Genomic DNA, 15,101 nt, shown 5'->3' with positions numbered 1-15,101 from the left:
ACAGTGTGTTCACAGAAAAAATAGAGAAGATTAAATGAAAGCATCCACTTTATCCTTCATCCACTTTGTCTCTAACCAACTCTCAATTCATTTTGTATTATAAAAACTAATGGCAGATTTTATGATCCTCATCCAAAGCAACTTTGATGAGGAATCCTTACCATGAGGAAGTGTCTAACCAATCATTACTTCCTGTGTTCTCCAAGGCGAGTAATCACAATAAAACAGTAGAAAAACCTGGTGTAGGTATAAAGAAAAGTGAGGCTGTCACACTAAAACTGTGTTTGAGAAACTGACACAACGGCACAACAACCTGTGGCCACACATGTTAATGAGGCCCTGCTGCATCCGGAAGCCTGATGAAATATGGTTGGACCCCATTGCTCTCAGCTGTGCCGTCGGACACCTTCGCCATAATGACTGCACTCATCTGCCCTCACTAAATGCCAGAGCAGCAATTGTGTGTCAAAGGGGTGATGTGGCGGTTTTGACCAGTGAGGCTTCACATTTGGACTCTCTGTGTATCACAGTGACGAGAGCAGCAGCAGCTAAAGGCCAGTCCCAAAGTAAAGAAAAGGTCAAACGAAGTGAAGAGCGGCGGTAACTCGCACAAAGATTTGTTACCGCAAGGCTGCCGACTCTTCAGCTGAACAACGGATTCAAAGTCATGTCTCGTATTTGTTGTATCAAATACACTGACAGTAGAGTAGATGTGCTACTGTGCCATTTTTCCACACAACACGTCTCCTGTTCAGCTGTTTCCCATGTTTTTTTTCCAATTCTTTGACATACCAACAACCTCTTTGATTGTTTTGCTTTAAATACTTTGATTTTCATTCTTGCAAAAGACACATAAGATGTAAGAATGGCTCCATGTGCCTTTTTTCATGACTAATACTGATATCAGAGCCTCGAGTATCTACTGGCACATTTCTACTGTGCTGGACCAACACTGATACTGAACATCATATTGGCTCATCCCTTATAAGTTGTGTTTATTGTTCCTGATATAGGAATAATATTACAAGGATTCTATAACAAAACATATGTAACAGACTCTGCAAAGGACAACAAAAATGCTGAGGTTATTACGATAACTTGACTCTTGGAGGAAGCCGGAGAATCAGCGTCGGTAAAACATCAAACAAATGTTATTTTAAATATGTTTTATACTGTTCGAATTTCAAATTTAACCACACACAATCTGCAACTACAGTGACTTTTTCTACTTTACTTTTTTTTTAGTTTTTCTTAATTTTAAAATTGTTAATACACAATTTTAACATGCAGTCAATTGAAATGAAAGTGGGCAAAAATTGGCAAAAGCAATTTACATTTCAGTTACAGGACATTTTCAGGCCCTTTTATGGTTAAAATAAGCAAAAAAAGACATTTTAAGGCTTCTTCTCCTTCAGTGTAAAGACAACTAACAAAAGGAACTGGAACCTGGGCTTCAGTTTAAAACGGTGCCTGCCTGAATTCTCAGCACGAGAAATCTGTTTGCACACTTGAATCAACTCGTAACCAATCCCCCCCACACACACTCACACACACACACACACACACACTACAACAATGGCAGACGGAGACACCAGCACCTCACAATGCCTCACCAGCCAACCAGCCCTGGAGCTGCTGCTGCTGCTAATGATTTCTCCATCACTTAGCAGCACCTGCCAACAATGTCTAACTGCTCCATTTTGATCAAACCGGTCTATTCTTCAGCAGTTAAGCCCATAAGCACACAGCTGAGTTAAGGCTGCTATTCATTTCCTAAAACTCGACTTACAGAGGAATCATCTGACTTGACACGAGGCGGGGAGGGAAATAAGGGTGAGGAAGAAGAAGAAGAAGAAGAACAACAACACCACAAAAAAAATAATCACACAGCTTCATTAAGTGTCTGGCTCCGACTCCAGGGAATGGTTTTCTCCTTCCAGCTCTCTGTGCATCACTTAAGCAGCATATACAGACACATGCACAGACACATGCACAGACAAGCATGCACACTTGCTCTATTTGTCCACATCTTGGCATCGAACACAAACACACAGTGTTCAATCACACACAGCCTCCAGCGTTTGATTCAGTGAATATCTGCGAGGCCTTGGGACTGTTACTGCAGTCTTTCACTGCCCTCTTCGTAGTCTTCCCCCCCCCCCCCCCCTCCTCCTCCCCCTCCTCTCCTCTTCCTCCTCATTGCTGGAATCGTTCCTGCTCGTGCGCTCTCATTTGCCGAGCGCCGGTGACAATAAGCGGCGTGATTGGTCGGGGAGCGGAGGTAGAGGATGCGACGTCATGCCACTGTGGCTTGTGGTGGTGCACAACTCAGAGATGTGCTCTCCGAGTATTGGCAGCTTCCAGCAGCATGTGGAGTATCGTGTTAGATCATTACAGAGCAGGAAGGGCAGACAAGACACCAGACATGAAAAGGAGGATTTTAATTACCACTTATTAGCTCTCCACATTGCATCTCATTCAAGGATAAAGTGCACATCAGATCTCTGATCTCTCCGACGAACGAGCATAACTGAAAGTGGGAAATGTTTGTCAGAAACCACCAACAGCTAAAACTGACGTCAAATCTCATTAAACCGGTTATGGAGCAAAAGAGCCTGTGCTCACATCTCATGCCAAATAAATCACAATTTCTTTGAAAAACTGTAAACCTTTAGGAAATGATTTCTTTTTGGAACCCAATATATCTTAGCTATTCATTGAGGGCTTCCTGAAAGTAATTTCATTTAGTGAAGAGTCTGATTATGATTAGCTCAGCGAGTTCAACTGAATTTTAGGGATTTATGACCATCATTTGTAACTAAAAAAGAAAGATGCAATTAAATATGAATTTACCTCATTTAAAAGCTATTATGATTTAAATATGAGCAACATTTTCTGTCTTTACCGCCTTAACAATACATAAACAAGACGAAGACACACTTCAAAATAAGTTAAGTTCTCGATTAATATATTTACACCAAATGACATCATCCAACACTTGTTTTTTTTTTTCTTTGCTTTTTTTATGTTGATGTTTTTAGTCTCGCTGAAGTTCGTGTGAAAAGAGGGACAGGAGTTGAACCCGAGCTGCTGCACGGGCCAAAGTTGTTTTATAAACACAAGTCGCCTTGTTTTTACAACGAAAATGAACGGTCACTTTTCATTACAGGTGCCATTTCTTGTTAGCTGTTGCCGGGGTAAACACACACCGACTCAGACTCTATCGATTCATTTTGTTCTTGCTCTGAAAAACAAAGCAAAGGAACGCGGCGCTGTGTTACTGAAGGTTAAAGTGAAATGTAAACTATTTTAAATGTACCCGTCACAACAATAATAGGAGAAAATAAGGCAGCATGCATAATCCTTATTTAGAGAAGGAACGGTGTTTTATATTAATACGTTGTTCTGTTCCCTGCTTTATTTATTCCTTAATTAGTCTATTAGGCTGTTAAAAGGGACGCTTTGGGAACAGTGTGGGCAGAGAGTTCATCGGATTCACAGAAGTGTGATAGATGCTGCATTTTGGGAAAAGGAAAATCAATAAAAAGTTAACATACACTTTCTCTTTCTCCTTCGCATTCTGTCTGAAGTGCAGACAAACAAGACAGACGGTGATACAAACATCCCAGCTGACCCAGAGCAGAGTGAGTTGAAGGCATGCTCATTTCTTCAAGCACAAACCTTTATTGGCTGCCCACTCTAATTAGATCTAAAAGCCCGTCGTGTACCTCACCACATCTCATCTCATTTGCACCATGTCCTTGAAATAACAAAGAGTGACCGCACGGTCTCCGAGTGGACGGACGGGCTCCACTCATGAAGGACACTCGCTCCACGAAGTCACAGGCAGAACGGCCTTGGACTGCCATTTTAAAGTCTTGCTTTAGCTTCTATGTTCAGAGCACAATAATGCCCTCCTTTCTGGTGCCGCGTGAACATGATTTCAACTTTTACCAAGTTTGCACTAACTACTAAAGAACACCAAGCCATTTCCTGGTTGCCTGAAGTATGTCGTATAACAGGAATGAGTTCACATACATTGAAATACACCACAGTAGAGATAATAATTACAGCTAACTCTGCTTCTCATTTTCCTAAAAGATCAATGACTTCATACACTGGATTGGCTTTGATTTGTCTCTTTATGATGGGTTTGTAGATTAACACATATCCTGTAAACTCAGTTTTGGCTACTCCAGCCCCAAATGTTAGTATTTTGTTCATTCTTTCGTCTTCTACCGCTTTATTCTCCATCCACTCTCATACCAATGGTTAATTTAGAGTGTCCAAGTTGCCAAACCTCAAATCTGCATGTTTTTGGACTGTGGGAGGAACCCGGAGAAAACCTGCACACACACACACACACACACACACACACACACAGGGAGAACATGCCTTTGTTCCAAACCGGGTATTTTGGATAATTTTCCTCTCAGACTATGATTGCCAAAGTTATAACTACCACTACTATCAACAAACAAGGTTGAGCAAAATCTGTAGTGAAGATCATCCTCTGTATGATTGCTTCCCTCTGCCCCTGAATAAAGTTTAATTTAAAGTAAAAAAGACAGTTGACCCAATGTCACACATTAAAACACATTCATTTATCCATCATCTATCACTTAGGCTTCGTACGGTCATTGGCTGGAGCCAATCCCAGCTTACGTTAGGTACATAAAGCAGGGTAAATGCTGTCCTTACAGCACCGACATCAACTAAGAGGTGTGTCCAGTCTTTAAACACCAAATAAGAACGACTATATATAAAAAAACACATCTTTCACTGGCTCCGAACAGCTGAAGACACATTTTTGACAAGTACTTGGTGGTACAAGCTTCAGTACCACTCCGAACCTCCCTGTGAATGCAGAACCTGCCACAGCCAGACGAGTCACTCACTGATCATATCTACCATTTGGGCAGCCACTGCTCTCACTTGCACATCTGTTCATCGCAGGACAGGAAAGCAATGCCTGGCTGCAGGCAGCGACATCTGTTACCACTCGTGTTTGCTGGCACCGGCTGATCAGGTGACACAAAGCCTGGATGTTGTAAAGGAGACGCATTTGCTTTGGGTCAACTATAAATCATTATCTGTGCCCATTCACAGCGCATCCTTATATTGATTTGCGGCTTTTGTGACACAGTTATATGGCAACAAAATAAATAAAATAACTAACTTTAGACATCTTCCTTAAATACAACAGAGCAGAGTGGAGTAGGGGTGAGTCAAAATATCCATTTATTGTCATCCTTCCTTGTGCAATGCGATAATCGATAAGCAAATATCAATATTTTGATGAATAAATGAAGGCGCTCTAAACTAAACAGTCCGCGTCAGTTTCACTCGCCGGGCGTCGCTACTTCATGGCGCCGCTTAAACGAATGAGGGAAACTTGTGAATTAAAGAGTTTGTTTTCCTCAGTTAGACCGATTTCGTGAAGCATCTATATGCTATAGGATTGTCTTGCACTATATTGATTATCACAGTACTGTTGTATCGTGATATTAATGGCATTGTGGCCCACGTATCGTATCATCCCTCACCCCTAGAGTAAAGACAAAATCAACAGCACAGTCAATGACCATATGCTGCCGACCAGCGTGCGTCATTTACACCACTGTAGGTGACGCGCAAGTAATTTTGTCATTGCAGAAAGCACAGTGCGCACCGCTGGACGCATAAACATGTTGCACAATGTCCATTTTCCGTCATCCGGATTCATCAGTGCCACAGTCACGCACAGAATCATTCAACAGGCCTGTTTAGTCCCACTGTCACGTAATAAACACACCCCGACAAGCAAAGACAGCAGGAGCATCACATAGAGAAGTATCGTAGAGGAGGCTGATACTCGCTGTGGCTCCAACACCTCCTTCCAGGAGATGTTCAGGACATGAAAACCCTTACGTGTATATTTTAGACTTAGCAAAAGTTTGCTTAAGTAAATGAGCTATTAATCCTTCCTATTGCACACAGAAGTGTCAGGAAGCACACGGGTAATTCGCTCTTACTTTCCAGCCAATCACAGGGCCCGCAGCTCTGCCAGAGCAGGAAGAGGACGGAGAAATGCTGCAAAGAGAAAGAATTGCTCCCTAAATGTAAAGGGACAGTTGAGATGGACGCGCCGAATGAAGACTGAGGCTCCGGGACATCTCAGCTGTCAATCACATCCAATTGACTCTCACACCGAATCCTTACAGAGCTGCAAAGCCGTCACAGCCCTGACTTGTGGTCGTTTTCTATCAAGTTAAATATAATTAAATTATATGTACAGTATGTCAAGAAAAGTATTTGACATAAGAGTTGGTGGCTATAATTGATTGAAAAAAAAATAAAAAAAAATAAAATCAAAGTTAGGTGCATGGAATGAAGGACATTTCTGGGTCATAATGAAGTAGCATAGTTATATCAGACAACATGAAACTCTGGGCCGTCGTGTGATTTATTTGTGGCGTCGAGAGAGAGAGAGATGAAAATGACTGATCTCTCCCATCGGGCAGCACTTAGTGTGCAGCCTGTGATCCTGTGACAGCAGCCAACTCATACTACGCAGGCAGCTAAACTTGATATTCCCTGCACAGCTCCGTTCAAATGGGACATCTGTTAGCTTCCTGCAGCTCAGCCTCCGTAAACTCACCTCCTTAACAATAAGGTTTCTAATGAGGAATACGGATGAAATGCTCAGCTGCTTCTGGATTCATCGGGAGAATAATCTGATGGAATTCTCTTTAGGGATAATCTTTCAGACCTGATACCGGAGGCCTGCAGGTAAATTCAGCGTATATCTATTCAAAATAAACAGATTTGCTGTATGCAAAATAACAGACAGATGAAAGGACACAATTATGCCAGAGCTACAAATTGGTTCAGCACCCACGCTGAGAGTTTGAATCCGAGTGTGTGGTGCCCCGAGGCTGTAACAGTCTGTACAGGTAATGCTTCAGGGAGGTCTCGAGCAGACGCTACCGACAGGTTTATCACGCTCAAAAACATCTAATCTACTCCTCTGCTTTGGCAGAGAGCGTTGAAATTGCTCCTCCCAGTCCAGGTGCCACGTTATTGTCAGCTCAACGAAAGCGCAGAACAATGAACTCCATCTGAAAATGTCAGTCCGTCAAATGAACAACTGTCGCCGCGGTGGACAAGGCTGGTGATGAGTGAGAGAACCCATTCAGATGCTCTCTCACATACTTTCTTTCAAAGCCTCGTGATTGCTCTTGATGACGGTGTTTGAGCAAGTGCCACTACGCACATGTCACTTTTCACCTCTCTCCTCCGTGGCGACAGCTTTCCACATCACTTAGGTGCAATCAGCATCCCAGGGATGAACAACCTGATGACCTCGGTGCGTTTTGCTCATCTGTGCAGTGTGCGTGTTCATTGACTATTCAAAAGTAATCAATTTCAGCAAAATGCAACACAAAAGGAAAACCTCGGCAGAACAGTCATTATTTATAATAAGCAACCAGAAAAGTAAGATGAAACAAAGAAGGCCCAGACTTTAATTTGCAACGGTTAATGACAATTGTTCAAACTAAATTATACTCTTCAGGTGCATTTACTGCACTGCATGGACATTACTGCTGACCTTCAGACTGAAGCTTAGCTGAAACCATGGTGGTGACACATTAGTGATTACATTTTTAATATTGTAGCTCGTTAGATCTTCATTTTTCTTCCATTTGATTATCAGTATTCCCTTTAATCCGCTTGATTTTTATTAATTGAATACAATTATTTCTTTTCTCTTCTCTTTGCCCTGCTGTTGTCGGGGCATTTATTTGTATTTTTTTTAGTCTCCAGTGTTTCCTCATCACTGATCGTTGAGATCTATGAGAGTGTTTCCTCACGATCTCATTTCCTTTTCTCCTGCTACAGTTGTGACATCTTTTGTGTGTTTGTGGGGGTGAGTAATGGGTGTGGCGATGGGGAGGTTTGTTTGTTTTTTTGCTCCATCCTGTGAATTACTCTGAGTAACATTACTTTGGACGAGAAGTGCAATATAAACAAACACGGGCCCTCATTTACATATGTGCAGCAAATCTACAGGACTGAGACTCCCAATATAGCTGACAAAGAGTTCTTATAAGATCTGCATTACACTCACAATATACCACCCATTGTAGAAGTGGATGTAGACGCTGTGCATTTCGAGGCTTTGAAACAGATGGATTCTGCAGAACACTGATGGGTCGACAAAGGCCAGCCGTGGAACTCGGGTGTGAACTGGTGGAGGCTATATATGGTCCTCACACGACATCTTTTTTCCCCCCATATAAATGAAACATTTTTTATAGCCTATTGCACTGAAAAATACGTCAAAAGCCACAATGACGCATGACTTTTGAGTCCCCATGAATTACACAGTAAGCCTAATCCTTCTCCTTCACTGGCTGCTGCTGATGGCCAATGATTGCAGCAGCTGTGTGTTGATGTGGAAGGCTGCAGCCTCAGAACAACATGTTCCCCCCTTATTTTTTTTTTTACATAAATCACTCACTCACACACACACACACACACACGTTTGTGCAGGCAGCATTCATAGTCAGTCCGAGTATACATGTGGAAGACAAGATGGATTTATTGGCCATGTTCGTCTGACTCCACCTCCATAGGTGGCGCTGTGCCTCTCTACAGGATAGTGCGTATTGAATGAGTTTCCTGTTGACCTTTACGACACAGAAAAGCAAGCGGCGAGATGGATCGCGCTGCGGTTCTGTACGTTTCGCATACATTTCGTGTATCAGTCCAAAAATGTTCTTTTCTCTGCAACTGCACACAAGTCCGACTGCAGTCTGACAAAGCACACACATGTAGGAGGAATCAGACTATGAATCGCGCTATCCGTGGATGTTAGTCCGACTAAGACTAGCTTGACTTTAGTTGGACTAACTAAAGTGTTTACATGACATTAAGTAAACTGAATTATTGTCTTAGTCCAACAAGGAAAATCTGACCTTTATCACATGTAAACTCACAAACTGAGGACACTCAGGCGTACTGCATTCCCTAGCTGCTAACACCAACCATCAAAACAAAATGCCTCACCCTTACTCTAACCCTAACATACCCATACAAGAACACACACACCCACGAAGCCTGTGGCTCGTCTTTGCTTTGTCCTTGTCATGCTGACTCTCCCTCCTTCCCTCTCTCCTCACCTTCCCATATCTCCACACCCCCATCGCCGTGTGAGCGCCAGTCCTCTCCAGCTGGGTTTTTAGATGCAGGGAGTAGATCATGGTGGAAAGGAGCTACAACATCTCTCCATTCGCTCACTTTTCATGCCTCTCCCTCAGCAGCATCTTCTGCACCACTGCTCTGCCACCATTAATTCATCAGTGAAAATCTCCTGCAAACTTCCGAAACAAACAAGTGCTCTGCTTACATCTACTCCTTAATGCACAGAATCTCGCAGGCGCACACACAGGTCACCCAACTCCTGACCTCCTCAAACACAGCACACTCCCCATCATCTATGTTGAAACAGACAAACACAGCCTCTCTTTGTGTTTACCTTAATAGCTGCCGAACACATAATAAATATGTTTGTCTCATTCAGAGGTGCAGACACAAGGTGCTAATGCATTTTTGCATCTGTGTGCCTCATTCCACTGTGGAGTCCCTCAGGGAACCTGCACATGACCATCAACACTATGAGCCGGATCAAAATGACCTGTACTCCAGGTGCACTGTGTTCATTCACAGTTCTTGGGGAATGCTACACTTCTATTGAAATCATATTTGGAAAGAAAAACATTCTTGCTAAACCTCAATAAAAAAAGGGCAAAAATAAATAAATGAATACAAATAAAATACATTTTTATTAAAAGTTTTCTTCCTTGTGTCCCTGCGGGCAGCCACGTTTTCAGTCAGATCAAGTCTCCAGGTTCACTTTGGTCAGTGCAGCTCTTAAAAGTTAAACTAAAAATAATGAAGGTTCAAATTTGCTGTGAATACTTTAGCAAGCTCCAACTTTGGTACTGAGGAGATGCAAAAATTCTACTTTTCCGCCAACTGGCAAGTCAAATTCACAAGCTGATGTTGTAGTTAGACTGCTGAATTCTCGGTGCTATACATTTTAACTTAAGTTTGACATTTAAAATATTATTGAGAACCTGATCATTTTTATTTATTTATCTGTTTAAACACTATATGAGTTGTCCTGCCCTGCCTCTCACGCCCCCCCCTGCCCCCCCAGCATTTTCAACTATTTCTGCTAAATAAATAAGTCTGTTTTTTTTTTTTGTGAAAAGCGACTAGCGACAAATCTAGCGACTTTTTCTGGTGTTATTGGAGACTTTTGTGGTGTTTGCAGACTCTCGTGTGAAAGCACGTATCACTCTGCAGTTACTGTGCTCAGCAAGCAGTGGGTGCTGCCGGGATCCCCCCCCAAAGCACTCGCAGGCGGTCAGTCTCACAGTAGCGACATAACATATGTGTTATGTCGGATATGTGATATCTGTACTGTGTCACTGCGCACATGCAAATTAGGCGATGACGTCATTTAGCGACTTTTAGGACAGCCAATAGCGACTGTCCTTACTGAGGAGTTGGCAACAGTGCATGCATTTAGCTATCAAATGTTTCCTTATATAAATACTGTACCACACCGTATATACCACATACAGTGAACGTAAAGTATGAACAACATCTTTCACCCTTTAGGTGAAACCCAGTCTCATCAATCATTTCTCCTTGTGAACAGATGGCACCTGCATATACTCTCTGTGTGTGTGTGTGTGTGTGTGTGTGTGGATGCATAAGTCATGTTATGAGGCGCGTTCATCTCCCCAGTTTTACTGTGGTGGTTGATTATTTATGATCCCTGCAGACTTTACACATGCTGCCACTGACAAAACACACGGCATAAATGACACTAAACTGATGGCTGTCCAGCTTCAGATAAATATTATGAGACCATGGGAGTGTCACTTGTCATTCACTGGAGTGGTTGTAGATTCCGCTCACTTGCCGCCTTACTTACGATGCAGTTGGAAAGTGTCCAGAATTCTCAGGTTTTGTTTTTTTTCCCCCTCTTCACTTGTGACACAGATTTGGTTTGACATTCATATATGCACCACGTATCCTAAATCCTGAGCTAAATCCAATACATACATGACCTGCGGCCATATGACTGATGTCTGCTGAGTGATGGGCTTTCCATGTCATCTTGCATAGCAAATGTGCCACATCTCCGAGGTCGGTGTGAATAATATAGACGGGCTGTAGCGACGTCCTACGAGGGACAGCAGGATGCTGTTTTAATAAACATTAGGAGATGACTGTATAATTCATGTTGGACACCTGGTCAAATGTCGTCTTCCTCTCCTTGTCCTCCCAGACCTTTCTATCAGCATGTTCCTGCTTACATGTGATGACAAAACCACTCTTTCCTGATCAAAGTGGATTAAAGCTGCAGTGGTGAAGATTAGAAGCATGTCCTGCAGTGCTCATTTCACCTGCTCCAACAAGGTATCACAAAGACCTTCTTAACGAAACCGCCAGGGCGCCGTGCACTGACCAAAACACTAACACCAAGATCCAATAAAGTGGCATTATTGAGGATTAAAATGGATGCACACTTTGCCCTGCAGGTAAGGTTAAGGATACTCATATTTAAGAAGCTGAATTAAGAGAGCCTATAACAGACAATGCTCATGTGTGTAGTGGTTACTGTTCGGTTAGTGTTGTGAAGGTGCAGCAGCAAAACGTTGTTGGTAAAATAGAACACAGGTACTTTTCCTGAGAGGTGGAGTTTGTGTGCGTGCCATAGTTACGGTAAACACTTAGAAACAAATAGAAACAAGAAGGCTAAAATAAAGCATTTGCATCTAACTTCTCGTCTTTATACTATTTTTAGCTGTTGCTGAGGCTGCACTGAAGCTTTGGACGATCATTCAGCCAACCGGTCCTGATTCGTTGCTATTCTGTGTCGGTGAAAAGCTGGTGTGTACAAGTGACACACAACTCGCTCCGATTCAGAAGCTTGGTCAGTGCAGTCTAATAATGACTGTACCATCTGGTGTCAAAAACCAGAGGGACACTTTCAAGAGGCCTATTAAGATGCTGTAGCCATGGCTGAAGAATTACCTTCTGCTTGATGAATGCTTTCAAACCTAAAGCAATTGTTTCCTCCACAATCACACTAAGCCTTTCAAATCTCCCCGTTCTGCTCTCTGGGGAGGAAGTGACAGTGGCAGTGGTTGACTATGTTGACTACGTCTTTCCATTTATGTGTCTTTTTTCCCCCCCATTTCCCAAAGAATTGATTTAAAGTGTTTCCCAAACCACTATAATGGTTTGAGTCTTACTGAAATTCGTGGAAATTCATGTCTGTAATGTTAAAAAACAAAAGACGGCCAAACTCTGGGAAAAAGCTCTTAAAGAAAGAAAGAAAGAAAGAAGGAAAGAAAAAAAACATCGACATTAGCTCCCCTTTGATTTATGTGATAAAGAAGCGCAATACAACAAATCAATGTCTCCACTATTTCTCTTCCAAGAGAAACTACTTATTTCCATTTGCACTGCAGCAAATTGTGTACTCTCATTGTGCCTCCTCTTCCGTCAAAACAAACCTCCATTTAAAAATAAAGCTGCAATTATGGCGCAATCATGGAGTGAAATTGCTTTTGAATTAAAAAAAAAAAGGAGGGATGAAAATAGTTGGTACGTACCGAGCAGGTTTCAGAAAGGGGTCCATTGACTCTTGTGGAGGAGGAGATAATGGAATCGATCCCATGAACTGCTTAACTTAAGCATAGGAAAAGACCTGTCATGTGACCATGTACTCATTAGGAGAGTGGGGCACTGTGCCAATTTATTTACCCAATATAACCGACACAAGCAGGGACATACAGACAGGAGGGTTTGAGCTGGCCAAGCCGATTTGACTCCATTACTGATGCCTGAGCCAAGACCTCAGGGGTTGGGAGGAGGAGGAGAAGGAGGAGGAAGAAGTGTGTACATGCACACAGAGGAAGAGGTTGAGACTGAAAGGACAGAGAGGTAAAAAATGTAGAAGCTGTCAACGCAAGCAAGACAGAATGCCAGAAGCAGCAAGGGAAGGGAAGGAGGGGGGGAGAGAGAGAGCTAGACTAGGTTCACTTAGGATGGAGGGGTGTTATGGGCTGTGTCATCGCCGGTCGTCACCATGTATCACAGGTGGCTGGGCTCCAGGGGCGAGTCCCCTGGTTCTGTTCCAGGTGGTAAAAGCATAAGGGTCCTGGTGGCTGAGATGTGTCACACTCAGCCGTCTGGTGATGAGTCACCGTCTCTGGGCATGAGATTGCAGGCCATCAATGTGTGTGTGTGTGTGTGTGTGCGTGTGTGTGTGTGTGTCTCTTAATACATAAGCACACTTTTTTTTACGTGACGTAGTCAGTAGAAGCTAAAAGTATCTGGGTTCCATCTGTGATATGATGATAAAAAGAAGCTTTGACAACTCACTTTATTAGGCAAGAATGTTAACCCCCCAAAATAAATGATGTATCAAAGAGCAACTGTGGTGTATTACCTAACAGGGTAGGGCTGGACAATAATACAATATCAATACAAGAAACAATAAGAAGGTCTTCAATATCAATAGAACAAAAGGTTCAAGCTTAAACATATGTTGTTTATGCTCTCTGCAAACGGACTAAAGGATAATGTTTTTCGGCAACACCGACGTTTGTTCCATAGTTCCGCTGGAAAAGACGCGTCTACCTCGTCGCTATGGTGCCACGCCTCCGCGCAGCCCTGCCTGAAGGTATCATGACTGAAGCTTTACAAATCATTTACATGCAGTTAGAAACAGGCTGAAAATAACTAAAGCTAATAACACCAACTCAGATGCTGCCCTTTCAAATACACAGCCAAACAATTAAAAATGATAAAAAGATGAGAAGCAAATTGGGCTGAAGGCGACAGACACACACACACAGAGTAATCTACGACTCAAGCCTGATAGCAGCATGCTGCCTCCTCGATTGATGCAGCCGACTAGCAGACCTGCTCCAGTGTGACAGCTCCACACCTCCAGGCCACTGCTGACCCAAATCTTTCCCTTTTTTTTTTGTCTTTTGCTTTAACCACAACTCCACATATAATGATGGGACAATGGACACTCACTCAAATCCCAGTATTGATGCTCATGCAATCGTCATGCCGAGGAGACGAGTTTAGCAGCTGTACTTCTACTGCCCCCTATCCACTGGCATGCAGAGCTTTATTTCCCTGCACATGCAGTGAATGCACATACATGAAAAACAAAGCATATACTTTACTTTAAGAATGCATTATGTCGCTATGAATACAAAATTGTATGTGCTTTATGAACGACACATTAATTATTCGATGGATTTTTTTAATGTAATAATTGGCATGAATTGGCTCAGTGTTCTTAAATACAATTAAAAAAAATGTTTATGTGTTTTGACAAGAACATTTATAAGGCCACTAAAGACATTATGGAGTCATATGGACTTAGAATGCGATGCTTTGGAACATTTTTACTTGTAAACCTCTGCTTTTGTATCCTGGGCCTCTGTGGTAAAGATCAAAAATGGAAAGCAAAAAAATCAATGAGCCACTGCCTCATATAGAAAAAAAAATACTGTAGTGTATCAGCCTTCAGTGGCTAATGGGCCTCTCGCTGCAGACATTCAGACCGATGCTCCGTACGCTGACCCAGTGTGTTTATTAAAGCAGCTAAATTGAATTTTCAGTGTACTGTAATGAAAGGTATTCTAAGAGAACAGCTGACAGGTTTCCATGCAGTACTAAGAAACTGAGCATCTGTAATGACTGACAGATCGACTCTCTCCCCATCTCTATCTCTATATATCTATATATATATAGATATATAGATATATAGAGTATATACTGTAATGAACCTATGTTGTCAGTGTTCATGCGTCAGCATATGCTTTGCTCCTTAATTAATATGTGCTAAATCAAAGAGGTTTCTGCTGCTTCCTCTGCGAAAGGAGAAAGTTATTTTTCCCGACACAGATTGCACGTAAGTCACATTTGACACGGTTTGCGGAAAAGTGAAATGGTAACATTTTCTGGGGGAGAGGTAACATCTCCATTAAGCGCCACATCCATCTGTCATC

General features: G+C 42.4%; 1 protein-coding gene across 4 annotated transcripts in view; it reads right to left on the bottom strand.

The window, feature by feature from the left end:
• The window catches only part of oxr1a (oxidation resistance 1a), a 125,209-nt gene that overhangs the window by 77,268 nt on the left and 32,840 nt on the right, over positions 1-15,101 (bottom strand). For 3 of the 4 annotated variants that reach the window (XM_058646911.1, XM_058646915.1, XM_058646916.1), the window contains exon 1: positions 12,681-12,709. The exons of the other annotated variant lie outside the window; for it this stretch is intronic. In XM_058646911.1, coding sequence (XP_058502894.1) covers positions 12,681-12,706 — 26 coding nt within the window. In that variant the 5' untranslated portion in view covers positions 12,707-12,709. Of the gene's footprint in view, positions 1-12,680; positions 12,710-15,101 lie in introns of those variants that run through there. 4 annotated transcript variants of the gene reach the window in all.

This window comes from Solea solea, chromosome 13, assembly GCF_958295425.1.
Source record: "Solea solea chromosome 13, fSolSol10.1, whole genome shotgun sequence".
Classification (NCBI taxonomy): Eukaryota; Metazoa; Chordata; class Actinopteri; order Pleuronectiformes; family Soleidae; genus Solea; species Solea solea.
Note: the sequence above shows the minus strand (reverse complement) of the source record. Positions and strands in the feature narration are given on the sequence as shown.